Below are 27,419 nucleotides of genomic sequence, written 5' to 3'. Positions count from 1 at the left end.
AAATTCTTGGAGAAGGAAATGTTGGAAAAAAAATAATTCTGGAATGTTTGCTTTGGGACCATCTCATAACTCCTCATAGTCCTTAGTTACTACATTAACCCAGAAAACATCAGTCTTGAGAAGAAAAGAAAAGTTATTTTATTGCCATGTAATTTAAAAAAGAAATCCTCTAAGAAAGCGATAGGAAATCCTCTTACATTTATGTTTACTTCCATTCCTTTACATTTGGTTTCAGGTAAAGCCATGAGTTGTGAACGCTGCTCTACCCACTCTCCACTACTCAGTCCTGAGGTCAAACTGTTGACCAAGCAACCAGCGGCCCCTCAGCTGATTACGAAAGGACAAGAAACCCTCCAACCAGTCAATCAGATCCCTCTCGACCCAGTGACCAGAAGCTCCTGCTCTTCCGAAGACTATTGGAGTCCACAAACTACCGATATTATAACATCCCAGGCCGATGGAGAACGCGTTGTGGTCCGATTGGACCGACGTGGTTACTTTGCGAAGGTCCCATTGCCAAATGGTGATCCAGAGCATTCAACCAACCCGTACGATGGCTTCCATTGAAACCAGTCGTCTCGTCCCACCTCGGCTTTCACTGTATCAACTTATCGAGTGCACAATAGCATCACTTACGATTCAAGTTGCTTGTTAGGTAGATTTTCACTTGTGAGAAGGTTAAATCGGAATGATTTGTTTAGCAAAATGTGTGGTACGATTCCTAGAATCCTACCTGAGCATGTCAAAGTGTTGCGGAAATGGCTTCTAGGGGTTAACATTGTATAGCTTAGAAATAGTTATTCCCTTAATACTTGTTTAGCATAAGAGTGGGATAATTTCATTGTGATAAAGGATTATGCGTCACATCAGGTGTCTAAAACCGTTTCTCCCATGAAATCCTTTCTAATTTTCTGTTCTTTCTAATCTGTCTTAGATGTGAGTTATAGAGGAGTCTGGCCTTGCAACGCCAAAGACGAGCTAGTCTTGGCACCAAAACTGAGCTTCAAACATTCGGAAAGAGTTTTAGAAGCTCAGGGAGGGGATTTTCCAATGTTTTAAGGCCAAACCACAAATCGGTGTGGGGCAGACAGGGTGGCCAAAGTTATAAAGGGGAAAGTCACATATTAGGGTGTCCTGGGTGCCCATAAGGACCGTGAACCAATAGTGGGGGGCCCCAGCCTGGTTGTCCAGAGGCTGCTTCATTTTGTTTCATTTTGTTTTCAGATCCATTTTTTGAAGGCTTCATTTTCTTTTCTGTAAACATAGAGATGATGTGCTTTACCATAAAACTCTAATTTGGTCTCATCTGTCCACAGGACATTTTCCCAGACAGAGTTTGGCTTGTTCAGGTGTGTTTTGGAAAACTCCAGTCGGGCTTTCTGCTGTCTCTCTCTCAGCAGTGGGGTCCTCCTGGGTCTCCTACCATAGAACCCCCTTTCATTGAGTTGGTGACAGATGGTGCGAGTTGAAACTGTCGTACCTTGTGTCTGCATGTCAGCTCGAATCTGTTTGGCAGTTGATCAAGGTGCTTTCTCCACCATTCAAACAATCTTTCGCTGCAATCTTTGATCAAGTTTTCTCTTGCAGCCACATCCAGGGAGGTTGGCTACAGTGCCATGGGCCTTAAACTTCCTGATAACATTGCGCACGGTGGACACAGGAACATCAAGGTCTCTGGAGATGGACTTGTAGTCTTGAGATTGTCCATGCTTGGCTACAATCTTGTGTCTGACCTCCTCAGACCATTCTCTGCTTTTCTTTCTTTTCTCCAAGCTCATTGCGGTACACACAGTGACACAAAACAGCAGAATGAGTCCTTTTCTCTATTAAAACTGGTTGAATGAGTGATTTTTATATTGCAGGCACCTGCAACTCACCATAGGTGAGTTCAATTCCAAGGTAAGGTGAATCACCTGCTTGAAATCTAATTATTTCTAACAACTTCTAAAAGGTGCCAATAATATTGTCCGGGCCATTTTAGGATGTCTATGTGGAATAAGCTAAGATTTAGTAATTTTTTCAGCTTTTTTTGTTTTGTTCCACTTCAAACCAAAGAAATATATATGTGATAAAAAACAAAAAAGATAGCAAAAAGATTTTTTAAATTTCAACAATTTCCTGGATGGAAGAAATGGTGCATTATTTTTAGAAAGTGCAAGGGTGCCAATATTTTTGGCCACAACTGTACTTCAAAATCTTGGCACAGTTTCAAGCTACCTCATGTTGCCCTTGACGTCACCGAAGGCCGCAATATGGTGTATATTGGGATGTCGGGTCAGGCAGTGCTGCCGCTGGCCCACAGGTAACCACCATGAGGCCAATAACTTCATGGCTTATCATTTTCCAAAACGTCCCGAAACCACCTCCGGGAAAATCTCACCCAGCCGGGCAGCTCCAGGTTTCCACCCCCCTCCCTTCCCACCCCATCACCCCAGGCAGTGCCGGGTAGCCCCTGCTAGTAAATTATATAAAGGACAGATTTGGCGGGGCGATTTGCATTTAAGCCCAAACCCCTCCTCCATCAAGTTGGATGAACTGCTCCAAGTAACCATTTTGAGTGGCTCGGTGGGAGGAGAAATCCGGTGTGTCACTTGATCGACCTCGGCCAAACCAAATTGAGCTAGGTAAAGGTGCGATTAGGCTCTCTATCCGGCTCGGTCCATTTGGGCCGATTAGCTGACATAACTGCCATGATGGTATCATATCTCATATGGAAGGAATATTTTGGTAATAACAAGAATAGTAATAATTTATAATATAAAGCACAAACCGTCTGTGTTTGTTTGTTCATTCGTGAACCCCTCCAGTTTTTCCCAGCTTGGTATGCATATTCAGGGGACTCTGGGGAGAATCCTAATAAAGGGCCTCGGTGTCACAATCACTCAAGTGAAAAAGAAGGGTCCAGAGACCTCTTTGCTGACCCCAGGAGTAGGCAGAAATCGACCAGTCTGCTTGCATTGGTTGGTGGATGTTTCCCACTGTGTGATTTGTGAAGAGTATTGGAGTTATTACCTGTACCCTGATCAAGTTCGAAATTCCTGCCAGTATGTGCAGGGGAATGCTTTCCTGAATGTGCAGCCCCACCTCAGTAATAATGAAACCAGTGGATGGAATTCACAATTGCATCCCGGTCCAACTTGCATTTGCCAACAACGGCGATAACTGCTAATAAAAGTGACTGATCATTGTCTGAATTACATGCTATGACCAGGTGAATATGCCAACGTGGATGTAAAGTTGGCATCCTCATTTCGGCCCTTTAAGCAACCACAAAGAAAGAGACTGAAAATAAGGAACACATTTAAGTGATTTAATTGCACAAAGATTAAAATGTTTTTGGATTACTTTTTAAAACAAGCTTCACCTGGTGACACCATATATGGAGTATTGCCTAGTTGATGTCTGAGTCTAGTGGCTCGGACGGAAGTGTTGCAGAGGCCGAGGACACAGGACTCCTGAGCTCTTTTGCCGAATGGCGTCTTTGGTTAAGCTCTTCTGAACTGTGCCACATCCCATAGGCAAAATAGATGGCAAAACCTGCCGGGTATAAACAAAGACATCGACATTGTTTCACCTTTCATTGAAATTTTAAAGAATATCACTATTCCTGGTCTCTTATATTGGAAATGTAGACGGTGGATTGCAAACTCAGCCTTAAGGGCGGTGTACAGAAGCGTTTTTTAAACAACAATAAATACAATGTGCAGGGAGGTGAAATTCGCTGCACATGATGTGCAACAGAGTAAGACGAGTGTTCATTTACATCTGTATGATGTCTAATAAATAAAGAAGATATAAGCACATCTGAAACTAGGCCGAGGCTTCAGACTTTGACACTCTCACAAGGCTGCACCGTCAAATAAACTGTTCCAACCCGTCATTTTTGATGGGTTTTTATACTAGTAACTTAAATAATATGGACGGGAGTGCAATTGTTCAGTCCAATTATTCCATGACATCATCAGCGCAACCATCTCATTTAAGCACATATTGGGTTGTGTGGGATAATGGGGGACAAAGGGACCCAAAATCCCATATTGAGAATATAGAACATGCACCGCTATGCCACCAAAGACCGATTTCCTGATCAAACAGCAGCATCAGATCAGATCATGCACCATGCTCTATAAAGAGCATCGGTGCTGCCGAAGCAGTTTCTAGGGTTAGCGTTACAACCTGGGTCGGGTCACCTTTCCGACACAGGATGTTAAGGCAGGAAGTTGGCCATGGTGCTGGCGAAAGCTCGCATACTCTTCGTGAAGGACAGCGTGGGATCTTCAAAGTCCAGCAACTAATGCCAGCAGACTGGACGCCATTTTAATGTCCAACCAAGTAGTCCAGGAGCCAGAATCTGCTCAAAATGGTTTCATGCAACACCCACAACACAGTTGGTTTGTCACTTCCAGGTGATTGGGGAACATCTATAGAACAAATCCAGCCCTGATGTGTTGAATTGTGGCAGCAACAATAAATGGCAGCCACTTTTCTATGAGGGGGTGGTGTCCGAGGCGTAAATCTGAGATTTTGACGGATTTCATTTATTTATTTTTTCTCTTCGCCCTACAGGCAAGATACATCCAATTTTGTTGTGAAAGTTTAATTCATGAGTATGAGACATCTATATGTGTATGTTATAAAATAGTTTTATATTTCGCATGTCATAGCTGTTCATATAATTATGCAAAAATAATATCGGATAATTCGAGGAATTCCCGAAATTTCCAAATATTTTGCTATCAAAACATTTTACACAGTTGTCTATGCGTTGCAATAGTATTTATGTGATGAAATATCATATTATTGTTGTAACATGAAACTGCACTTTGTATTTAGCAGTTGTCTGAATAAGAACAAGGAACATAACAACCTAAGCATGGCGAGCGAGAGTAGTGCAGAGGAATCTTTCCCACTTCTACCACAAAAACGCATGAAACTGATCGATTGGAAAAAATGCATCATCTGCCAAACAAGCACGGCTCAGATTTAAGGAAAGCAGGTGATGGAGGAATTGCAAAGTTTGTATCAGCTGCAAAATACAGACGTGATGAAACCTCCCAACGTCTCGAGACTTCTATTGAAACGTTGCACACTATGGAAACTGTTTGGCATCGTGCATGTTACCAGTCGTACACAAGCTCACACAATCTTAAGTATGTCCATGGAAAGCCAGCAGAGGATTGCTGTTTGAAGGATGTTGACGAAAGCACAACCGGCTGAGAAGTTCAGCATCTGCTGTGGACTGGTCGTTGTGTCTCTTCTGTCAACGCAAGTACCATGGAAAGAGCAAGGTCCTGTACAATATCACAACGGTTGATGCGTGTACCGCAATACAGCAATCAGCATAATTATGTAAATGGAGACGACGACATGCTTACCAAGATAGGTGGCATTGACCTGATAGCTGCTGAGGCTAAATACCACAACCCATGTAAAGCTCAGTATACAAGCAAAGCGAACCTCAAGTACCATGCATACAAAGAAGAGAAGTGCACAGAAGATGTCTATTCAGATGCCTTTACTAAGCTCATGTCCTCGGTTGAAGTAGGCATCCAGCGAGGAAAGGCTGATGAGCTCACCAGCCTTCTTGCAAAGTACAAGACCATTCTGACAGGTATGGATGTTAAAACAGCAGATAGCTATACCAGCCAGAGTCTCAAGCTAAGGCTCCAGAATCACTTCAAGGACAGTGTGGTTTTTCATCAACAGCAGGATCGAAGCAAATCCCAATTGGTGTTCTCCAGCAAGATCTCACTATGTGAAGTTATCAACGCCGCTCATTTGAAAGAGAGATAAACTGCAACTACTGATACAGCAAAGGTTACCCATGACGATGCAGACGCTGGGCCGATGAGCTCCATTTACCATGCAAAGCACTCCCATCGTTGCATGCACTAACAGGAAGTGACACGACGAGTGCCTTCAGTGGAATTGGTAAGAAGACAGCTTTGAGGAAACTTCAGGACGGTAAAGACCACCAACAGAAAGTGTCACAACTGGGAGATATTATCCCACCGACAGAGGATACTGTCCGTGCTTGTGAACGGTTCATATGCTCCCTGGACACAACAGCTCAGGCAGCAGGTGACACGGCGGACGAAATCAGATATTGGATGTTCTGCCAGAAAAGGCAGAAGAGTGAATGCCGACCACCAACATCTGACAGTATTAGGCAACACATTTATCGAGCTAACTATCAGTCATTCATCTGGAAGAAGTCATTGCTCCCCAACCAAGCACTACCAAAGCCAGATGGTAATGGATGGAACATCGAAGATGGAGCTCTCCAGCCCACCCTCATGACCAAAGACCCTGCTCCAGTTGGACTAGTTGAGCTGACCGCGTGCAAGTGTAAAGTGTCTGCATGTCAACGCAGCCACGTATGTGCCTGCAAGAACAATAACATGCCATGCACAGAAGCCTGCACTTGCATGGGAGGTGAACAATGCAAAAACCCAAACAAAGAACCTACCACAAGCGACTCAGAAGATGATGATGAGGAAGATTAATGATGACATTTTCGTGATTTTATACCACTTAGAGGATGATTCAGTCGCAAAATATGTGTTTATTTTAATAATACAACAAATAACAGTTATATGTTAACATTGTAATGTTCAGTGAATGACTATGGTTGTGATACGCAGCCAGATTTGACCTGGTGAGATATTTTTGCTGAGATTACTTGTGGACGTTTGGTCATAACAGGAGTGGGGTTGATGATTTAAAGGGAAATGAAATCTATATTTTTCTGACTTTACTTAAGGATTGTCCAATTTTGTTTCTTGAAAAGATCATAAAGATATATCATATTACAACCATAACCGCATTTGAACAACATAAAGATGATATTGCATAATTACAGTCGAAAAGCAAAAACTACATATTTCAGCGATTTTGTGTGTTTTGGGTATAATTATACAAGGGGATAAGTATGTTTGTGTGTTTTGGGTATGTGTGTTTTGGGTATGTGTGTTTTGGGTATAATAATAATAATATTTTTTAAATCATACTTGAACAGCATAACGAAAATCCCCTCATAATTCCCACTATCCTTTTAATTATAATGTTGAAGAATCCCTATTGGAAGAGCTGAAAAAACAAAAATACCAAAAACAAATCGTCAATGTCGAGCTTTACGCTACCCCTTAATAGAAAAGTGGCTGCCATTTATTGTTGCTGCCACAATTGAACTGTACATCAGGGCTGGATTTGTTCTACAGATGTATCCCAAGCACCCTGAAATGACAAACCAACTGTGTAGTGGGTGTTGCACGAAACTCATTTTCTAGGCCTCTCTTGAAAACTGGCTCCTGGACTAAAGGGATGACACACACATTTATATATCATCCTACATTCAAATCCAGGCTGGACAGCCTAGAGGCGAGTATGCATATGCCTCCACACTATCCTGGCAGTCCTTTCAATATAACAGGTATGTAAAATACAGAACAAAATATGAACACATGGGCCCCGGATCGAAATATGCTGGAGGCCGTATCTGGCCCGAGGGCTGGAGGTTCCCCATACCTCGCCTAGAATTATGCGCAACTGCCTCTGAGTTGTCTAGCCTGGGTTTAAATCTCGGCCCAGCTATAAAGTGTCAACCTGGTGTGTCACAGCCAGGGTGAGGTATCGTTGTGTATGCCAACCCACAAATGGACGTTAAGCTGAGTGTCGTATTTGTTGAATGCGAAATATCCCACGACATCTTTCACAAAGAGTAGGCGAGCTACCGTTGGCACCCTGAAGGCCTGAACAAATTCCAAATTCTTGCTCCAACCTACAGGGACCACTACATCAATTGCACAGCTGCACCCCCTCAGCCAATGATGCTACTTACAGCAATGTGCTGCATACCGCAGAAGAAGAAGAACAAGGCTGGCTGCAAAACTATCTGTAATCGGTATAAGTGCAGGGATTTGGATGAGGAACACACATGATCGGCCTTTAGCAGTGCCTTAATATCTTTCGAAACATTGCTACAAAGGGCCCATAGGAAGACAATTATCGATCTTTCCAGGCCTTCTGTGAGAACCATAGGCATACCAGCAATCATCCAGACAGCAAACTTGGTCCAGGTACCAGAATCTAGTTGTACCATGAGGTACATGTTCACCAACATACTGACTACAGGCAAAAATGGCAGGAGAGGCACCTAGGAAGTAAGAGAGAGGTTAGGCAAATGTTAGAGGCAAAGGGCAGTAACATGTTTTTGATGGACATTTTAATTTTCCTCATATGAACCTTGTGCAATAATTTTAACATGCACAGCCAGATGCATAGATGTGCTTCACAGGTTTATTGGCAATTCAGCCAAAAGATACAGGTAATAAAGTACAACAGCACTTTGTAGAGCGCACACCTCCGCCAAGCTGAACAGTTCACGTTTTGTATCCCAATGATAGGTCGGATTTATATCCGGACCTGTACCAAAACCTAATCTGCTTGTACTTGTCACCTACCCAACCTGTCCACCAAGTTTCGTTCATATCCCGTCCACAACTTTTTGAGATATCCTGCACACAAACAGACAGACATGAAAACATAATCCCCGTCCACCTTTGGCAATTAGGACATTGGGAAGTCATGGAGCACGGAGAGGGATCAGTTAGAGCTGCCACAGGGGGTATCTATCTACAAGTGGTGAGAAAAAAGTTTGTGAACTCTTTAGTATTTTCTATATTTCTGCATAAATTTGACCTAAAATGTGATCAGATGTTCATCTAAGTCCTGATAATAGATAAAGAGAACAAACATGTGTGGTGAAGACAAGACTGAAGGTGACGAATAAAGTTTAAGTTGCCAAACTCACTCCTGATTGTCATCCCATTGATTGAAACACCTGACGCTAATTACCCCATTGATTGAAATCATTATCCGAGAGATTCACATACTTTTATTCGACAAATAAATTGAATATTGGATCATTTTGCTCAATAATTAAATGAGAAAGTAGATACAGTCGGATCCCACTATTCGCGGGGGATACATTCCTATAAAATCCACGAATAGCGAAACCCGCGAATAGCGGGGCATTGTTTCAATGGAAAAAGGGGGGATAGGTTCCTGAGTGGCGAAAATCCATGAATAGAGAGGAACAAACCGCGAACGGCGAGGCAAAATCCGCGAATGGTGACGCAAATCCCGAGAATGTCGACGATAATCCGCGAAGGTCGATGAAAGTCCCGAAAATGGCAAGACAAAACCCACGAATGTCGATGAAAATCTGCAAAGGTCAATGAAAATCAGAGAAGGTCGATGAAAATCCACGAAGGTCTATGAAAATCCACAAATGTCGATGAAAATCCACGAAGGTCGATGAAAATCCGAGAAGGTCGATGAAAATCCCGTGAGTGTATGCCGCGGCATTGTTTCAATGGGGAAAAGGGGGATACGTTATAGGTTCCTGGTGGTTCCTGATTCATAGAGGAATGTTTTTAAACTTTAAAATGTTTTCGACCGCAAATGCACATGATTAGTTTCACAAAAAATGCTTGCAAAAAAAAAAAAATGACAACACCAGTTACCATTTCCTATTTATTGAAGGAATGCGCTGACAGTTTATTAAAAGTGCTTAATCAGCCCAACTATACCACACCGTGAAAGTAAAAAAAAAAACACACAACACCATCATGTACCATTTAAATTTTTTATTTTACAAACACACGCAACTTTCAAATGATGATGATTATGGTGGTGGTGGTGGTGATGATGATGATGATGATGATGATGATGATGATGATGATGATGATGATGATGATCATTTAAAATCCCAAAAATTCCTCGAACTTTGAGGGCGACCCAAATTATGATGCAGCAAAATCGTGCACGGAGATCGTGGTATCGGAAAGCCAGGAGAGGTAGGAGAAGGTGAGGATGCTGGTGAGAATGCTGGTGAGGATGCTGGTGAGGATGCTGGTGAGAATGCTGGTGAGAATGCTGGTGAGAATGCTGGTGAGAACGCTGGTGAGGACGCTGGTGAGGATGCTGGTGAGGACGCTGGTGTGAATGCTGGTGAGGACACTGGTGAGAATGCTGGTGAGGACGCTGGCGAGAATGCTGGTGAGGATGCTGGTGAGAATGCTGGTGAGAATGCTGGTGAGGATGCTGGTGAGAATGCTGGTGAGGACGCTGGTGAGAATGCTTGTGAGGACGCTGAGAGGAAGGCAGAAGAGGGTGCTGGTGATCTTAAGGTGGAGGGAGTAGGGATGAAGAAATGGGTGATGAGGAGCTGCCTGACACATTGCCCAACATTTCAATGCAGCTCTTTGTAAGAAGGGAGTAGCGCATCATCCAAGGCCCTCTTGAACAAGAGGTACCTCTCCACGACTGGGTCAGTGTCTTGCACCCTGTCGACAATCGTCCGCATGTCCTGCAGCAACTCGCCCAGGAACTGGACTGTGAGGTTGGACCTTGGCACCTCTTCTTCATTACTGCCTGCCTCCACCACCACCTCCTCCTCCTCCTCCTCCTCCTTGGAAACCTTTGGAATGGCGTCCAACTCGTCCTCGATGAGTGGGTTTAGGGAACGGTTCAGCATCATGGTTTTCAGCATGAAGTCCCTCGTCTGCATGTTGTCCTCGATCCATATTCTGTGAGTCTTCTCCATCCTTTCCATGTGGACATTCTGGACATGGGTGACCACCTTCGTACTCGATACAGTGCTTGCTGAAAGTTTCTCACGAATTGCCTTCTCCTTCTTCTGTATGTAGCGAACGATGGATCAGCCGTAATGCCTGAAAACAGAGGCCGCACTCTCTCCTCTCGAAAGGTGGTTGAGCAGTTCCACTTTCTGGCTAAGTAAGGCTCATAACTTTCTTCTGCCTCTTGGTAGTCGACGCACCTCCAGCACTGGTCTTGCGCTTGGGAGCCATAATTGAAGGAGGAGCAGAGCGAGTCAAAACCACAGGTCGAAGCAACGGGACGAGAACAGTGATTGAGATTGAGGACACAATCTATATTTATATGTCGGATTGTGAGCATTGTGGGTATTTGTGGGAGCCCATTGTTTGTGGGGGATGTTATCGGATGATGCCGTATCGAGCATGTCTGCTAATTTCAATAATTGCTTCAATGAAGCATTTGCTTTCTATAACTCACGGAGGATGACTTGTTCTAGTCGCTGATGGAACATCCCTCGAAGCATTTTCAATGTGTAATATCTCCTATTTTTTTTTTTTTCTTTTGTATACTGAATCGAGGCTCGTGAAAGAGCTAACATTTATTTCACAAACAAATCAACCAGACAAACAAAATATATAAAAAGAGGGAGCGGAAGACAAGATGGGGAGAGAAGGGGAAGCACACAAACATAACATTTGAGAGCAGGGAGATGTGTGGGAGGGAGAGGGCTTGGGGGGAGGAGGCGTGGGAAGGGTGGGGGGGGGGGGACGAGACAGAAAGTGGGAGAAGTATAAAACACAAGGACACCAAGGACTTCCAGGACAGAAGTTGGTATTTAAAAAAAGTGGATTTGGGGTGAAATTAGCGGGGGTAGAAAAGATCAAGGTTTTTTGATGGGGGAAGATAAGAGATGGTGGTGAACAGCTGTTTTAAAGACCTGGAGGGTGGAGTGGGATTGAAGAGAGTGAGGGAGTTTGTTCCAGAGGCGGGAGAAAAGAGGAATGAAGGAGTGAAGGTGAGCAGAGAGTCTTGATTTTGGCAGTTTAACCATAAAAGGGTTGCAGGCAGATCTTGTGCGACCTGTAGGAATATTTGGGGGACAGAACCCAGAGAGAGCTCGGGGGGGGGGGGGGGGGGGAGGGCAAGGCCAGACAGGAGTAGGTAGAAGACGGAAAGACCACCAACCTGCCTGCGGTGAGTGAGTGAGTGAAAGGTCCTTGGAGTTAGCTTCATCGCGGGAGATTCCAATGATTCTGAATGCTTTGGTTTCAACAGCGTGAAGACGAGCTAGGTGTGAGGCAGGAGCACCAGCCCAGAGGGGAGAGCAGTATTCCATTGAGCTGCGGATGAAAGCTTTGTATGTGGTGAGGAGCTCAGGTGTGCCAAGGAAGGACTTCGCACGACGAAGAATGCCCAGTCGGCGACTGGCTTTGGAGGCCAGATTTGAAATGTGGTTTTCCCAGGAAAGATCATGGCAGATAGTGAGACCCAAAAGCTTGAGTGACAGAACTTCTTGGAGAGGATTATTCAGAAAGTGGATGGGAGGGTTGTCCAGTCGGTCTTTTCGGAGAGACATCGTAAGAGTGTGAGATTTGTCAGGATTGAAAGACATGTGCCACTTGTTTGCCCAGTCTGTGATTTTGTCCAGGTCTGCAGAGAGTGAGGGGCTGCAGACTGCCGATCTGAGGGATGAGGAATGGAGCGACAGAGAGTAGAGTCATCAGCAAAGAGATAGAGAGGATTTTCAAAAGAGTCAGAAAGATCATTGATGAAGACCAGAAAAAGCACAGGGCCTAGAACACTGCCTTGGGGAACTCCAGCCTGAACAGGAAGAGGAGATGAGAGAAACCCATTCAGGGCCACACGTTGACTACGACTAGAGAGGAAGTCCGCCAGCCATGCGTGGAGATTACCATCGATACCAAAGGAGGAGAGTTTGGTGAGCAGAGCGGGGTGCCAGAACGTATTGAAGGCACGTGATATGTCAAGGGAAACAGGTCTAATTTCCTGTTTGGCATTGAGGACCTCCATCCATTGTTGAGAAAGCAGAAGCAGCATGTCCAGAGTAGAGTGACCAGGTCTGAAACCAAATTGATGATCAGAGATCAAGCCATTGGAGAAGAGGAAAGATTTCATATCTGAAGCAATGATGGAGTCCATGACTTTGCTGATAATTGGGAGAAGGCTGATTGGTCTGTAGTTGCTAGGATCTGTTTTTGCACCTTTTTTGTGCAAAGCGGTGATGTTGGCTGATTTCCAAGCAGATGGCAGATGACCTTGAACAAAAGAGAGGGTGAAGAGAGCAGAGAGAGGGAGTGAAAGAGTGGAAGAACAGGATTATGGACCCGTGGGCTGATGCCGTCAGGTCCAGTTGCAGAATCAGAGTCGAGGGTTGACAGAAACTTTTCCACCTTGTCAGGAGGAAAGGACACAGAGTCCAGGAGCAGCTGGGTACGACTGGGTACGGTGGGTACAGAGAGGGATGGGTTTGGGACACAAGATTTAGAGGCAAACACAGAGTTGAGGCATTCAGCTTTTTCACGTGCGGAGTCAGCCATGTATCCATTTGAGGTGAGGGAGGGGATGGAGGGGGAATAAACACCAGAAACAGATTTGACCAGACGCCACCAGGATTTGGAAGAGGGAGACAGATAAGATAGTTCGGCCTTGAGAACGGAGAGATATTGTTTCCTGGCTCTCCTGAGGGTGGACACACACTTGTTTCGGGCTTTGTGAAAGGAAATGAGATTTCCTTCCGTTGGATTTGCTTTACAGGAAACGAAAGCAAGTTGTTTCTGGGCAACAGCCTCACCACAAGATTCTGTGTACCATGGACGGGAGGAAGGGTATGACAACTGAAGACGAGATGGGATAAATCTGTGCATGAGAGAGAGCAAATTACTTTGGAAGAATTCCCCGGATGAGTTGATGGGAGACCAGTCCAGATGATTGATGGCTGCTTGAAGACCGTGCCAGTTGGCCTGAGTGAAATGCCAGACTCGTCGACACTGAGGAGGCTCTCTGAGAATGGTCAGAGAGATGTCCACTTTAACAAGCACATGATCAGATGAGCCGATTGGAGCAGAAGAAGAGCAGCAGACATTTTCAGGGAAGTTATTCATAACCAAGTCCAGAAGAGAAGATGCTCCGTTGACTGAGATCCGGGTCGGGAAATTGACAGATTGTGTCAGTCCCAGTGAGTTGCAGAAGTCCTTTGCTGAAGAGCCGTGGCTGGTGAGAGATGTACCCACACCCAGCCAACTGGCATGGTGACAACTGAAATCACCACATATGAGGAAGAGAGAGTTGGGATGGGTAGATAGAAGTTTTTTTTTCTTCTTTTTTTGTATACAGAGTCGAGGCTCGTGAAAGAGCTAACATTTATCAAACAAACAAATCAAACAAACAAGCAAACAAAGTGTATAAAAAAGGGAGTGGTCGACAAGATGGGGAGAGAAGGGGAGGAAGCACACAAACACAACATTTGAGAGCAGGGACATTGGGAGATGTGTGGGAAGGAGAGGGCCTGGGGGGGGCAGGATAGGTATAAAACGCAAGGGCACCAAGGACTTCCAGGAAAGAAGTCGGCACCTCAAAAAAGTGGATTTGGGTGTGAAATTAGCGGGGGTAGAAAAGATCAAGGTTTTGGATTGGGGAAGATAAGAGATGGTGGTGAACAGCCGTTTTAAAGACCTGGAGGGAGGAGTGGGATTGAAGAGAGTGAGGGAGTTTGTTCCAGAGGCGGGAGAAAAGAGGAATGAAGGAGTGAAGGTGAGCAGAGTGTCTTGATTTTGGCAGTTTAATCATAAGAGGGTTGCAGGCAGATCTTGTGCGACCTGTAGGAATATTTGGGGGACAGAGCCCAGAGAGAGCTGGGGGAGCAAGGCCGGAGAGGAGTCGGTAGAAGAAGGAAAGACCACCAACCTGCCTGCGGTGAGTGAGTGAAAGGCCCTTGGAGTTAGCTTCATCGCGGGAGATTCCAATGATTCTGAATGCTTTGGTTTCAACAGCGTGAAGACAAGCTAGGTGTGAGGCAGGAGCACCAGCCCAGAGGGGAGAGCAGTATTCCATTGAGCTGCGGATGAAAGCCTTGTATGTGGTGAGGAGCTCAGGTGTGCCAAGGAAGGACTTCGCACGACGAAGAATGCCGAGTCGGCGACTGGCTTTGGAGGCCAGATTTGAAATGTGGTTTTCCCAGGAAAGATCATGGCAGATCGTGAGACACAAAAGCTTGAGTGACAGAACTTCTTGGAGAGGATTATTCAGAAAGTAGATGGGAGGGTTGTCCAGTCGGTCTTTTCGGAGAGACATCGTAAGAGTGTGAGATTTGTCAGGTTTGAAAGACATGTTCCACTTGTTTGCCCAGTCTGTGATTTTCTCCAGGTCTGCAGAGAGTGAGGAGGCTAGAGACTGCCGATCTGAGGGATGAGGAATGGAGCGGCAGAGAGTGGAGTCATCAGCAAAGAGATAGAGAGGATTTTCAAGAGAGTCAGAGAGATCATTGATGAAGACCAGAAAAAGCACAGGGCCCAGAACACTGCCTTGGGGAACTCCAGCCTGAACAGGAAGAGGAGATGAGAGAAACCCATTCAAGGCCACACGTTGACTACGACTAAAGAGGAAGTCCGCCACCCATGCGTGGATATTTCCATGGATACCAAAGGAGGAGAGTTGGTGAGCAGAGCGGGGTGCCAGACCGTATCGAAGGCACGTGACATGTCGAGGGAGACAGCTCTAATTTCCTGTTTGGCATTGAGGACCTCCATCCATTGTTGAGACAGCAGCAGCAGCATGTCCAGAGTAGAGTGACCTGGTCTGAAACCAAATTGATGATCAGAGATCAAGCCATTGGAGAAGAGGAAAGATTTCATATCCGAAGCAATGATGGATTCCATGACTTTGCTGATAATTGGGAGAAGGCAGATTGGTCTGTAGTTGCTAGGATCTGTTTTTGCACCTTTTTTGTGCAAAGCGGCGATGTTGGCTGATTTCCAAGCAGATGGCAGTTGACCTTGAGCAAAAGAGAGGGTGAAGAGAACAGAGAGAGGGAGTGAAAGAGCGGAAGAACAGGATTTTAGGACCCGTGGGCTGATGCCGTCAGGTCCAGTTGCAGAATCAGAGTCGAGGGTTGACAGAAACTTTTCCACCTTGTCACGAGGAAAGGACACAGGGTCCAGGAGCAGCTGGGTACGACTGGGTACGGTGGGTACAGAGAGGGATGGGTTTGGGACACAAGATTTAGAGGCAAACACAGAGTTGAGGCATTCAGCTTTTTCACGTGCAGAGTCAGCTGTGTAGCCGTTTGAGGTAAGGGAGGGGATGGAGGGGGAACAAACACCAGAAACAGATTTGACCAGATGCCACCAGGATTTGGAAGAGGGAGACAGATAAGAGAGTTCGGCCTTGAGAACGGAGAGATATTGTTTCCTGGCTCTCCTGAGGGTGGACACACACTTGTTTCGGGCTTTGTGAAAGGAAATGAGATTTCCTTCCGTTGGATTTGCTTTCCAGGAGACGAAGGCAAGTTGTTTCTGGGCAACAGCCTCACCACAAGATTCCGTGTACCATGGACGGGAGGAAGGGTATGACAACTGAAGACGAGATGGGATAAATCTGTGCATGAGAGAGAGCAATTTACTTTGGAAGAATTCCCAGGATGAGTTGATGTCAGAGGTGGTAGAGATGGGAGACCAGTCCAGATGATTGATAATAATAATAATAATAATAATACATTTATTTTATATAGCGCTTTTCAAGAAGCCCAAAGACGCTTTGACAGAGTACAAAAAACAAGTGCAAAAAGACAAAAATAAATAGGTAAATAATCAAAGCAAAAGGAAGGAGAAGGAAAAGAGATAGTCAGGGGTTAAATGCTGTGGGTTAAATGTTGAATGCAGTGTTGAACAGGTGGGTCTTGAGTGATGTTTTGAATGTGGTGAGTGAGGAGGAGTCTCTGATGGTGTGAGGTAGTGAGTTCCAGAGGGTGGGAGCAGCGATGGAGAAGGCCCTGTCCCCCCAGGATCTGAATTTGGTCCGGATGGGGGGGGGGGTCAGGAGGTTGGTACCAGCAGAGCGGAGGTTGTGGGTGGGAGTGTGTCTGGAGAGGAGGTCAGCCAGGTAGGATGGGGCCAGGTTATGGAGGGCTTTGTAGGTCAAGAGGAGGATTTTGTACTGGATTCTCTGGGGGATGGGGAGCCAGTGAAGCTTGTAAAGGACGGGGTGATGTGGTCATGGGTCCGGGAATGGGTGAGTAGACGGGCAGCGGAGTTCTGAATGTATTGGAGTTTATTGGTGATTATTGAGGGTGAACCATAGAGGAGGCTGTTACAGTAGTCCAGACGGGAGGTGATGAAGGCGTGGATGAGGGTTTCTGCAGCCGTGGAGGAGAGGGTTGGACGGAGACGGGCGATGTTTTTCAGGTGAAAGAAGGCTGTCTTTGTGATCTGTTTAGTGTATTTGTCGAAGGAGAGGGTTTGGTAAAAGATGATGCCAGGATTCCGGATGTGAGGGGAGGTGGATACTGGGAAACCGTCGATGTTGAGGGCAAAGTTATGGGTGGATTTGGTGAGCGTTTTTGGGCCAATGATGATTATTTCAGATTTATCATAGTTAAGTTTGAGGAAGTTGATTTGAAGCCAGGATTTTATTTCAGTGATGCAGTTTGTCAGGATAGAGTGGGTGGCGGTGGAGATAGACTTGGTGGAGATGAAAAGCTGGATGTTGTGGAAGTGTAACTCAGTGTAACTTATTAATTGGCACTGGTAACTTATTAATTAACCTGGTAACAAAGCAGATACATTTTACATGCAAACTCTGTGAAAGACGAGTTTGTAAATGAGTGTCAGGAATGCGCCCGAACATGATAATCTCTTGTCCACCTGGTCACAGCCCCTGGCTGAAGCACCCCCCTATCGTTTGGTAAATGGAACTCACAACAGGAGGGGAGCGAGCTGATACCAGGACTTGGTACATGCATGACCTCGGGGCATTAGCGGAGAGGGGATTAAGTCCAGTTTGTCCATATAAACGAGAGCAAACGTGGAGTCGACAGAACTTGCTCCCAGAAGCTCTGACCAACGGGAGTGGCGGAGGAACATCAGCCGAACGAGAAGGACCATGCGAAAAGAGTTAACCTGATCCATTATATTATGCGGTATTATTTGGTAAATGGAATGAAGTGAATAACCAGTTAATAAACCAGACATTTTGTAAACCTGTGTCCGGTCATTGGAGTCTTGAGTCTCTCAGCTACAAATTCCCCTACAATGTCATCGGCGAAGCAGTGGAATTGGAGACCATGACGGCGGATTAAGTGACCAAGGGGGGACAGGTACAGGATGAAGAGGAGGGGGCCAAGAACTGAACATTGGGGGACACCTTGGGGGAGGGGAGCAGTGGGGGATTTGCAGTTCTTGATGGAGATGAACTGGCGTCTGTCAGAGAGGTATGATTTGATCCAAGAGAGGGCAGTGCCGGTAATGTTAAAGGTGGTTTCAAGTCGGGTGAGGAGGATGGTGTGATTGATGGTGTCAAAGGCGGCGCTGAGGTCGAGGAGGATGAGAATGTTGAGGTTGCCAGCGTCAGAGGAGAGGAGAAGGTCGTTGGTGATTTTGAGGAGAGCAGTTTCAGTACTGTGGTTGGAGCGGAACCCGGATTGGAATGTTTCATACAGGTTATTGGCAGAGAGGTGATGTTTGAGTTGAGTGGCTACAGCGCGTTCCAAAACTTTTGACAGAAAGGGTAGGTTGGAGATGGGTCTGAAGTTATTTAGGGTGTCAGGGTTGAGTCCAGGTTTTTTCAGAATGGGGGTAACAGCAGCAATTTTGAGGGATGGTGGGACGATGCCTGTAGACAGGGAGGAGTTTATTGTTGCAGTGATAAGTGGAGAGAGAGCAGGAAGGGAGGCCTTGACAAAGCTGGAGGGGATGGGGTCAAGAGTGCAGGTGGCAGTTTTCATTCCTATGAGGAGTTCAGAGAGGTCAGTAGGGGAGACTGGCGAGAATTGAGACAGGGGTTGGCAGGATAAGGGGGGGCAGGTGTTTGAGGGGGAGCGGGTGTGGTGGTGGTTAAGCTGTTGTAGATGTTGTCAATTTTGCATTGGAAGAATGAAAGGAAGGAGATGCAGTTGTCTACTGTGAATGACTGGGTGGTGGTGTTCAGGGGGCTGAGGAGTTTGTTTTTTGTAGAGAAGAGTGCTTTTGGGTTTCCGGAGCCAGAGTGGATAATTTGAGAGTAGTAGGCGGAGTGGGAGTGGGAGAGGGCATCTTTGTAGTGTTGTAGGTGGTCCTTGTAGGCTTGGGAGTGAATTGTGAGACCTGTTTTATTGCGGAGTCTTTCAAGTTGGCGAGCACGAGTTTTCATCACGCGGAGTTCAGGGGTAACCAGGGAGCAGAATGGGTGAAAGAAACTGTTTTGGTTTTTATAGGCGCAAGCTGGGCAAGGCAGGAGGAGAGAGTGTGGTTGTAGTAGTCAGTGAGGTCAGAAGGGGTGTGGAGGTCAACGAAGGGAGAAGTGGACATTTTTTCAGAGAGGGTGGATGAGAATGAGGTAAGTGAAAGAGCGTTTAGCTTCCGGAAGTTGATAGTGCGATAATGCCTTGGTGCTGGGGTGGGGATGTTGATGGTCATAGTGATGGCTAAGTGGTCAGAGAGGGTGAGGTCGGAGCCAGAGAGATGGTGCAAAATTAATCCAGTAGAGCAGACAAGGTCCAGAATGTGACCACGGTTATGGGTAGGAAAGTTGACATGTTGAGTGAGGTTAAAGCAGGTGAGTAAATCAGTGAAGTCTGTGGTTATTGTGGAGTCAGTGGAGTCCATGTGGATATTGAAATCACCGAGGAGGAGGATTGAGGGGGAGAGGGAACAGAGCTGGGTCAGAAAGTAGGAGAAGTCAGACAGGAATGATGGGTGTGGTTTGGGAGGGCGGTAGACGACAGCCATGACTGACTGTGTGTGACCAGAGAGTTTAAAAGCCAGGTGTTCAAATGATGGAGCAGATGAGATGGAGATGAGGCTGGTCTTGATGTCTTGTCGGTGAATTACGGCAATTCCACCACCTCGGCCCTCCGAGCGTGGTTTATTGATGTAAGAATATCCATTGGGTGTAGTGAGGTTGAGTGAGAAGTAGTCCAGAGGTTGTTGCCAGGTTTCAGTGAGACAGAGAAAGTCCAGTTTATTATCCAGAATGTAGTCGTTCAGGATGAGGCTTTTGTTGTTGAGGGACCGGGTATTGAACAGGGTGAGCTTGATGTTGTTTTGTACGGTGGGGATGAACTCAGGTGATTTAGCCAGGGTTTGCAGACAGGAGGTGCGATCGTGTGCATTGCTGTGACCAGGTGCGCTGGGACGATGAGTGGGAGTGCGCTGAGCCGACCAGAGTACGGGAATGGAGTGACCTCTTTGTAAGTAAACAAACTTACGACCGGAGCCTCTATGAATGTATCTGGGTCATCGCAGGAGTCCGTGGTACTTGATTGCAGAGATGCATGATGGGGTGGAGTGAGTGTTGAGCAGAAGAAGCCTTGCGGCGGAGTACATCAGAGCCATGCCAGGCAGGAGCGAAGGGACGAGTACGAGGCCAAGGTCGAGGAGGCAAAGTGGCAAACGCAGCGGCAAACAACCGTAGCCGCTAATAAAGACCACAGCGGCAAACAGCCACCGCCGCAAACAACGGCCACAAACAACGGGAGCGGGCCTGAGGAAACAGTGGAGGAGCCGGGCACGCGAAGCCAGGAGCAGAGCCGGGAACGAGCAGAGGGCAGACCCAACGGTCAAAAATCCGCCACAACCACCAGAAAAGCAAACTATGTACAATGGCCCAGTCGGAGAAGCGGCGAACAAGTAACGCCAGCATCCTCTCCAGACCGGACCGGAAGCGGCGGCGGCAGTTGAAGTTGATTGATGGCTGCTTGAAGACCGTGCCAGTTGGCCTGAGTGAAATGCCAGACTCGTCGACGCTGAGGAGGCTCTCTGAGAATGGTCAGAGAGATGTCCACTTTAACAAGCACATGATCAGATGAGCCGATTGGAGCAGAAGAAGAGCAGCAGACATTTTCAGGGAAGTTATTCATAACCAAGTCCAGAAAAGAGGATGCTCCGTTGACTGAGATCCGGGTCGGGAAATTGACAGATTGTGTCAGTCCCAGTGAGTCGCAGAAGTCCTTTGCTGAGGAGCCATGGCTGGTGAGAGAGGTAGCCACACCCAGCCAACTGGCATGGTGACAATTGAAATCACCACATATGAGGAAGAGAGATTTGGGATGAGTAGATAGAAGTTGGTCCATATTATCAGACAGCGAGATGTAGATGGAGTCATCACTGATTGGTGGACGGTACAACACACATATGAACAAGAGGTGGGAGCGAAGGGGAAGCCATAGCCAGAGGTATTCCTGAGGGTGAGGTGGAGAGAGTGCAGTGCAGGGCGAGTGAGGAAGAGAGTTTTTGATAAAGATAGCAACCCCACCTCCAGGACGAGGCTCAGGTCTATCATACCGGAGGAGGGAGTAACCCGGGAGAGATACTAAGGAATCAGAGACATCATGAAGGAGGAAAGTTTCTGTTAAGCAGATCACGTCTGGATTGTCAGAAGCAACCTGTATGGAGAGATCAGTTAAGTTTGAACGAAGGCCCCGGATGTTTGAGGTCCATACCGTTAATGCAGAAGAAGGGGGAGCATCGGATACAGAACAGGGGGGAGGAGGGTAGGGTAAGATGTGGAAGAGGTGGAAGAGGTAGGGAGAGCTGTTGAAGGTGTGTCGGAGATTTCAGAATAGCTCGGAGAAAGGGAAGGATGGGGCGGACAAAAGGTTTGATGGTGATTGGGTGAGGCACAATGAGGTGTTATTTGAGGAGGGGGGAAGAGCGAGGCAGAAGGTTGGGGGAGATGGAGGTGAGAGTTGGAAGGGGGAAGAAGCGGGGAGGACGCTTTGAGGAGGGGGAGTGAGAGGGGGGAAATTGAGAAGAAATGAGGGTGGGGAGATTTGAAGGGGAGGGGTGAGGGGGGAGTTTAGGTGGGAAGGGACAAGGGGAGGGATTTGAAAGAGATGGGATATGGGGGAGATTTGGAGGGGAGGGGTGAGGGGGGAGTCTAGGAGGGGAGGGGCGAGGGGGAGTCTTGGAGGAGAGGGGTGTGGGGGCAGTTTAGGAGGGAAGGGGCAAGGGGGGAGATTTGAAAGGGATGGGTGATGGGGAGGATTTGGAGGGGAGGGGCAAGGGGGAAGATTTGAAAGGGATGGGTGATGGGGAAGATTTGGAGGGGAGGGGTGATGGGGAAGATTTGGAGGGGAGGGGTTATGGGGAAGATTTGGAGGGGAGGGGTGAGATTGGATTTTAGAAAGTGTACGATTAATGGGAAATGAACATTTATTGCAAAATGAGTTTCTTGTGACCTTTGAGTCATAAATAAGTTTAAGGACGCTGGAGGGAGGATGGAGTGCAGGAGAGTTTAGGGAATGTAGAAAAGAGGCACTGTAAGAGATGGAATTTTTTGGGGGGATGAATAGATTTGGTGAGCAAGTCGAAAGCAACTTTTTGAAGAAGAAGAAGAAAAAGGTGTTATAATATACGACGAAATACAGAACTTGAGGAGAAAGTGTAAACATTTCAAAGTTTAACAGTGAAAACTATCTGGGGAAATGGGGGAGAAACACGTGGTCGAAGAACGAACGAACGAATAAGAATGAATAAACGAATGAGAACAACGAATAAGAACAGAGAAGGAAATGTTTTTTTTTTTGGTTTTTTTTTTTTAGTTGAGATTTTAAACAAGGAAGTAGGCTATGGGATGAAAAGACTGGGAAAACCAGAGAACGAAAGTTATTGGAGCACAAACGACGGACCACTGAGAGAAAAACAAAGCCTCAAGGTTGGACACTGTTCAAGGCCTCAAAAGACACGACACGAATTAACACGATTTTCTATACAGGTATGAAAGATTTGCACCGAAAATCTTCCTCGGGACACACTATACATACACACACCATAAAATAAATAGTTATAACGAAAATACAAATGGGAACAATTAAATGGGAAAATTAATGGGAAAATGGGAACAAAGTTGGTCCATATTATCAGACAGCGAGATGTAGATGGAGTCATCACTAATGAAGTCATCACTGATGATGCTTTGCCGTAAATTGGAAACTGTAATCGATTTAATAAAGTGTTTGCATTGTATAATTTGCTGAGAATGACTTGTTTACACATCTGGTGGGATATCCGGGAAGGCTCGCTTGTAGTGCGGCTAAAATTCGCGCCCTCGAAAGCCATGAAAATGCAAAGCACACAGCAGTGAATGTACGGTACTGTACCGTACAGTATAAGTAGGTCATGCGCACGGCTTGCAGAAGATGTTTTTTTGCGTATGTCCAGCTGCTTTATGCATGGCTGGTAAAAGATGGGTTTTATAAATGTGTCAAGCTTTTATGGTGACGTTTCGTTCATAGAATATTTTTCGATATCATGCTGGCTCGTGAATTTTTTTTTGTGCCCCTGAAAAACCGTGAATTCACAGAACACAGCCACGAAAAGAAAAAAAACCCGCGAATTCGCCGAACATTTTTCCTCAAATAGACAAAATATGTCGCATTTTATCAACCGCAAATATGCGTGCGACTAGCGGAACCGCGAATAGCGGCATCCGACTGTATTTTTGTGCTTTTTGTTCAATCAGGCTATCTTTATCTATTAGTAGGACTAAGATGAAGATCTGATCACAGTTTAGGTCAAATTTATGTGTACAGTCACGTGAAAAAGTAAGTACACCCCATGTAAAGTTTTGACTTTTTCAACATATTTCAACATACAGCTATTTGATCTTCATTTCAGCAATATTGATAGATAAAGGTGATATAATATAACAAATATCATGAAACATTTACATTTTGTAGTCCACTGTATAATTTAAATAAACATAAATGCAAATTTCGCATGTGGAAAAAGTAAGTACACCCCGACATTTATGACTACTTCAAATACCTAAAATTAAAATCAGGTGCACCAGCTCAGGTGCAAATGATTAGAACATCGTTAGAGAGGATCTTGGAGGAACCTGTCTTATTTAAACCTCAGACATTTAGTTTGGTTTGCTCTTTGTTGTTTAAGTGTGCGGCGTCTTTACTTTTTCAAGTGAATGTAGATGCCTACGAGTCTGGGAAGGGATTTAAAAAGATCTCCAAACAATTTGAAATCAATTATTCGACTGTCTGGAAGATCATCTACAAGTGGAGAAGATTCCAAACAACTGCCAACTTGTTCAGGCCAGGCCGCTCTAGCAAGTTCAGCCCGAGAGCAGACCGCAAGATGCTGAAAGAAGTCTCTAAGAACCCCAGAATGTCATCCTCTGTAACAATGTGCTCTGGACAGATGAGTCAAAGGTAGAGCTATTTGGCCACAGTACCAGAAGACATGTTTGGCGAAAACTAAAGACAGCATTTGACCACAAGAACCTGATACCAACTGTAAAGCATGGTGGTGGAAATATTATGGTTTGGGGCAGCCTTGCTGCATCAGGGCCTGGGCAGCTCACCATCAAATAATCCACAATGAATTCTTCATTGTACCAGAGGGTGCTTGAGGATAATGTGAGGCCATCTGTCGGAAAGTTGAAGCTCAACCGAAGGTGGACCTTGCAACATGATGATGACCCGAAAAATACCAATAAATCCACCAAGGAATGGCTGAAAAGAAAGAAATGGAGGGTTCTGGAATGGCCAAGTCAAAGCCCGGATCTAAATCCCATCGAGATGTGGGGGGATTTGAAACGAGCTGTGCATGCAAGAAACCCCTCAAACATCGCACAGCTGAAAGAATTCTGCATGGAGAAGTGGGCCAAAATTTCTCCCAGTCGATGTCATAGACTGGTAGACAGTTATAAGAAATGCCTACTTGAGGTTGTTTCTGCCAAAGGGGGCAATACCACCTATTAGAGCCAAGGGTGTACTTACTTTTTCCACATGCGAAATTTGCATTTATGTTTATTTAAATTATACAATGGACTACAAAATGTAAATGTTTCATGATATTTGTTATATTATATCACCTTTATCTGTCAATATTGTTGAAATGAAGATCAAATAGCTGTATGTTGAAATATGTTGAAAAAGTCAAAACTTTACATGGGGTGCACTTACTTTTTCACATGACTGTATAACCTTCTTTCTGAAGGACTTCCGTTTCCGGTCTTGCTGGCGAGGGTTCGTTTATTCTCAGCTCTCCATGCTATCCATCGAAATCGAAGTTAAGTAATTGTTCCCATTTGTATTTTCGTTATAACTATTTATTTTATGGTGTATATATTGTCTCCCGACGAAGATTTTCGGTGCAAATCTTTCATACCTGTATTGAAAATCGTGTTAATTCGGGTCGTGTTTTGAGGCCTTGTAGTTGTACAGTGAACACTGTACAACCTTGAGGCTTTGTTTTTCTCTCAGCGGTCCGTGATTTTGTGATCCAATAACTTTCGTTCTCTGTTTTCCCAATCTTTTCACCCCATAGCCCTCTTCCTTGTGTAAATCACAACTCAAAAAAATCCAAAAAAAAAACATTTCCTTCTCTGTTCTCATTCGTTTATTCATTCTTATTCGTTCGTTCGTTCGTTCTTCGACCACGTGTTTCTCCCCCATTTCCCCAGATAGATTGTCAAATTTCAACTCGTTATTTTATCGTCCATGCGTTGTTGTTTTGATTATAGTTACTTTTGGTTTGAATTTCCTGTAACTTGTAATTATTTAATCGTGTTCTGCTCCTCGTGTGCGGCCTTGTAGTTGTACCCCCGTCGGTGTTTGTTATCTTAATCGTGTTTTGCTTGGCTCTTAGTTTTTTTCCCTTCTACCCCGAACATAATACTCTGTCTAACGTTCTAAATCCCCACCTCCCCCCCCCCCCCACCCCCAAAAACCAAACAAAAAAAAAAAAAACCAAAAACATTTATTTTCCTTTCTCCACGTGTACTGTTGACTCATCCTGTATTTTCTGTCCAGGTGTGCTGTTCGCCCCGCCCCCATTAACTCCTTGCCATCCACCGTTTGCCCTTCACGTGACTCGTGGTGGTCCCTCTCGGCTCTCCCCCCGTTGGTATTTTTGTGCACATAAGATTGTTCACGGTTCTGTTTAAATATTATTTAAATATGTATAACCTTTCCCCTTCAGTGTTTTACTCAGTGGTATTTTACAACACGCTGTTTTTCTTCCTATTTAAAAGGCTTTTCTCAATTTCCTCTCCAACTCATTCCACCTCAAAAAAAAGAAATTCAATATCTTATACGTCTCCCTCACTACATGGTCTAAATTCACATTCATTCCATCCCTCCTCCATCATTCTGAACCGGATTGCTAACTTGAAAATCACAACAAACCCAATTTGTTTTCAATGTTCGTCTTTCATTAATCATCCACTTTCTAAACTCCCCTCTTGCCCCTCCCATCCAAATCCCTCCCCTTGCACCTACACTCCTAAACTCCCCCCTTGCCCCGCCACTCTTAAACTCCCCCCCTGCCCCTCCACTCCTGAACTCCCCCCTTGCCCTTCCACTCCTGAACTCCCCCCTTGCCCTTCCCCTCCAAAACTCCCCCCTCACTCCTCCCCTTCAAAACTCCCCCCCAACCCCTCCCATTCAAATCTCCCCCCATACCATTCCTCTCCAATTCTCCCTCCTCCCCCCTCCTCCTCAAAGCTGCCTCCTCCCCACTTCGTCTCCCTTCTATCTCATACCTCCACCCCCCCAACCTTCTTCTTTCCTCTGCCCCCCCTCAAACAACCCCTCACTGTGCCTCATCCCTTCACCTTCAAACCTTTCATCCTCCTCATCCTTCCCTTTCTTGGAACTCTTCTGCAATCGCTGACACACTAACAACTGCTCTCCCTACCTCCCCCTCTCATCCTTCATCTTACCCTACTCCTCCCCTCCCCTGTCCTGTACCCGATGCTCCCCCTCTCTCTTCATTAACGGTATGGACCTCAAACATCCGGGGCCTTCGCTCAAACCTGACTGATCTCTCCATACAGGTTGCTTCTGACAATCCAGACTTGATCTGCTTAACAGAGACTTTCCTCCTTCAAGATGTCTCTGATTCCTTAATATCTTTTCCTGGTTACTCCCTCCTCCGGTATGATAGACCTGAGCCTCGGCCTGGTGGTGGGGTGGCTATCTTTATCAAAAACTCTCTTCCTCACTCTCCTTGCACTGCCCTCTCTCCTCCTCACCCCCAGGAGTACCTCTGGCTACGGCTTCCTCTCCGCTCCCACCTTTTGTTCATATGTGTTCTGTACCGTCCCCCAAACAGTGATGACTCCATCTACATTTCACTGTCTGACAACATGGACCAACTTCTATCCACTCATCCCAACTCTCTCTTCCTCATATGTGGTGGCTTCAATTGTCATCATGCCACCTGGTTGGGTGTGGGTTCCTCTTTCACCAGTCATGGCACCTCAGCAAAGGACTTCTGTGACTCACTGGGATTGACACAATCTGTCAATTTCCCGACCCGGATCTCAGCCAATGGAGTATCTTCTCTTCTAGACTTGGTTATGACTAACTTCCCTGCTAATGTCTGCTGCTCTTCTTCTGCTCCAATCGGTTCTTCTGATCATGTGCTTGTCAAAGTGGACATCTCTCTGGCCATTCTCAGAGAGCCTCTTCAGCGTCGACGAGTCTGGCATTTCACTCAGGCCGACTGGGACGGTCTTCAAGCAGCCATCAATCGTCTGGATTTGTCTCCCATCTCCACTGCCTCTGACATCAATTCTTCCTGGGAATTCTTCCAAAGCAAACTGATCTCTCTCATGCACAGATT

The 27,419-nt window shown here is 45.8% G+C and overlaps 1 protein-coding gene across 7 annotated transcripts in view; it reads right to left on the bottom strand.

Moving 5' to 3' along the window:
* Positions 1 to 3,296: 3,296 nt before the first annotated feature.
* The window catches only part of LOC137439684 (cationic amino acid transporter 2), a 115,394-nt gene continuing 91,271 nt past the window's right edge, over positions 3,297 to 27,419 (bottom strand). For 4 of the 7 annotated variants that reach the window (XR_013621302.1, XM_078767900.1, XM_078767902.1 and 1 more), the window contains 2 exons: positions 8,047 to 8,155; positions 3,297 to 3,537 (listed from right to left, as the gene is read on the bottom strand). Coding sequence is in view for 6 of the 7 variants with exons in the window: in XM_078767900.1 (XP_078624026.1) it covers positions 3,392 to 3,537; positions 8,047 to 8,155 (255 nt within the window). In the remaining variant the exon portion in view is untranslated. Of the gene's footprint in view, positions 3,538 to 8,046; positions 8,156 to 8,462; positions 9,227 to 27,419 lie in introns of those variants that run through there. The other 3 variants (XM_078767898.1, XM_078767899.1, XM_078767903.1) reach the window with 2 other exon arrangements.

Source organism: Myxine glutinosa, chromosome 14 (genome assembly GCF_964187855.1).
Source record: "Myxine glutinosa chromosome 14, kmMyxGlut1.1, whole genome shotgun sequence".
Lineage (NCBI taxonomy): Eukaryota > Metazoa > Chordata > Myxini > Myxiniformes > Myxinidae > Myxine > Myxine glutinosa.
This window is presented reverse-complemented; position numbering and strand designations above follow the sequence as displayed.